The 2024-nt window shown below is 40.9% G+C and overlaps 1 protein-coding gene across 2 annotated transcripts in view; it reads left to right on the plus strand.

Annotated features, from left to right (window-relative positions):
• The window catches only part of zyg11l (zyg-11 family member, cell cycle regulator, like), a 13838-nt gene extending 12039 nt beyond the window's left edge, over positions 1 to 1799 (plus strand). For both annotated transcript variants that reach the window (XM_058394932.1, XM_058394933.1), the window contains one exon: positions 1473 to 1799. In XM_058394932.1, the coding sequence (XP_058250915.1) occupies positions 1473 to 1627 (155 nt within the window). In that variant the 3' untranslated portion in view covers positions 1628 to 1799. The remainder of the gene's footprint in view (positions 1 to 1472) is intronic.
• The last annotated feature ends 225 nt before the right edge of the window (positions 1800 to 2024 follow it).

Genomic DNA, 2024 nt, shown 5'->3' on the forward strand with positions numbered 1-2024 from the left:
CAGACAGTCAAACAGACAGACAGTAAAACAGACAGACAGACAGTCAAACAGACAGACAGACAGTAAAACAGACAGTCAAATCAGACAGGCAGACAGAGACAGTCAAACAGACAGACAGACAGTAAAACAGACAGACAGACAGTCAAACAGACAGGCAGACAGAGACAGTCAAACAGACAGACAGACAGACAGACAGTCAAACACACAGACAGACAGACAGACAGAGACAGTCAAACAGACAGACAGACAGACAGTCAAACAGACAGACAGACAGTCAAACAGACAGACAGACAGAGACAGTCAAACAGACAGACAGACAGTCAAACAGACAGACAGACAGTCAAACAGACAGACAGACAGTCAAACAGACAGGCAGACAGAGAGACAGACAGACAGTCAAACACACAGACAGACAGTCAGACAGACAGACAGACAGAGACAGTCAAACAGACAGACAGACAGACAGTCAAACACACAGACAGACAGTCAGACAGACAGACAGACAGAGACAGTCAAACAGACAGACAGACAGACAGACAGTCAAACAGACAGTCAAACAGACAGACAGACAGAGACAGTCAAACAGACAGACAGACAGTCAAACAGACAGACAGACAGACAGTCAAACAGACAGGCAGACAGAGAGACAGTCAAACAAACAGACAGACAGACAGTCAAACAGACAGACAGACAGTAAAACAGACAGACAGACAGTCAAACAGACAGGCAGACAGAGAGACAGTCAAACAAACAGACAGACAGACAGTCAAACAGACAGATAGACAGTCAAACAGGCAGACAGGCAGAGACTGGAGGATTCTAAACTCTGTCCACAAGGGGGCAGGAGTGACATGTAAGCTGTTAACTATTTGAATGCCTCTAAAATCACTTCTTCTAGTCTCTCTAGGTCACTGGGTTACTTTACGCTAGTCTTTATTATTATTCATTCAAAACTGTGAATCAGTCAACACAAATCGATTCAAATGAATCTCTTACTGAACTGTGAATCGACTCATGAATCACAAATCAATCTGTGTGAACTGAACACGAATCAAACATTGATTCGCATGAATGAATCATCAGTCATATTACACATCCTCCAGGATCATTACTTATCCATGTTTCTCATCCAGAAAACTAATGTTTTTTTTATATACAAGGATGTTCAAAAAGTTTTCTACAAGATTTTGCTGTAATTGTGTTTTTTTTTAATAAATGGTGGATTAATACCATGACCCTGTGTTTGTAGTAAGGAACAGTTTGACTGAATTATTATAACATAACAGTATAATAAGGTGAGGACAGTGTGTGAATGTGACACTGAAATCCCACCTGGGATTAATGTAAGCAGGAAGGAAAAGGGTGTGGGGGCGTGTCCTAATTAGCATATTCAAATACAACCATAGATTATGGTGTTTTTTAATAAGGTTAAGAGGACCTGTTAAAATGTGTGTGTGTGTGTGTGTGTGTAGGGCCTCACTACAGGAGGATGCTGGAAGAGGAGGGTGGTTTGGACGTACTCCACACGCTGACCTCTGATCCCAATACACACAGCGACGTACACACTCTCGCTACACACACACTCCACCTGGTGGAGGGACAAAGTTCGACACACACCTCTGCTTAAATATGTATTTAAATTACGAGCAAAAGACAAAAGCACAAGGTACAAGGTACAAGGTACACCCTGCTTCATCCCGACTGAAGAGGAAGATCTTTAATAACTCTGATATGTCATTGTGTAAGTTACTGAATTAAACTGACTGGAAAAACACATTAAACTTCATGTCTCATGCTACCATCCATTTCCTGTGGTCAGTCAATTCCACTATCTGCTTTATTTCTGTAAGAGACTACTGAAAAAGAATAGCTTAGACAGACTTTATTTAAGTTTTTATTCAATATTTAAGATTCAAAGTGTTTATTGTCATGTGCACAGTGAGGAAAAACAAGTTTCCCTGTACAATGAAATTCTTTCTTTGCTGTACACAGTGAATCCCAAGACAAGTACAACAACTATGTAA

The sequence above is a fragment of the Hemibagrus wyckioides genome, linkage group LG07, assembly GCF_019097595.1.
Source record: "Hemibagrus wyckioides isolate EC202008001 linkage group LG07, SWU_Hwy_1.0, whole genome shotgun sequence".
In the NCBI taxonomy this organism is placed as follows: domain Eukaryota; kingdom Metazoa; phylum Chordata; class Actinopteri; order Siluriformes; family Bagridae; genus Hemibagrus; species Hemibagrus wyckioides.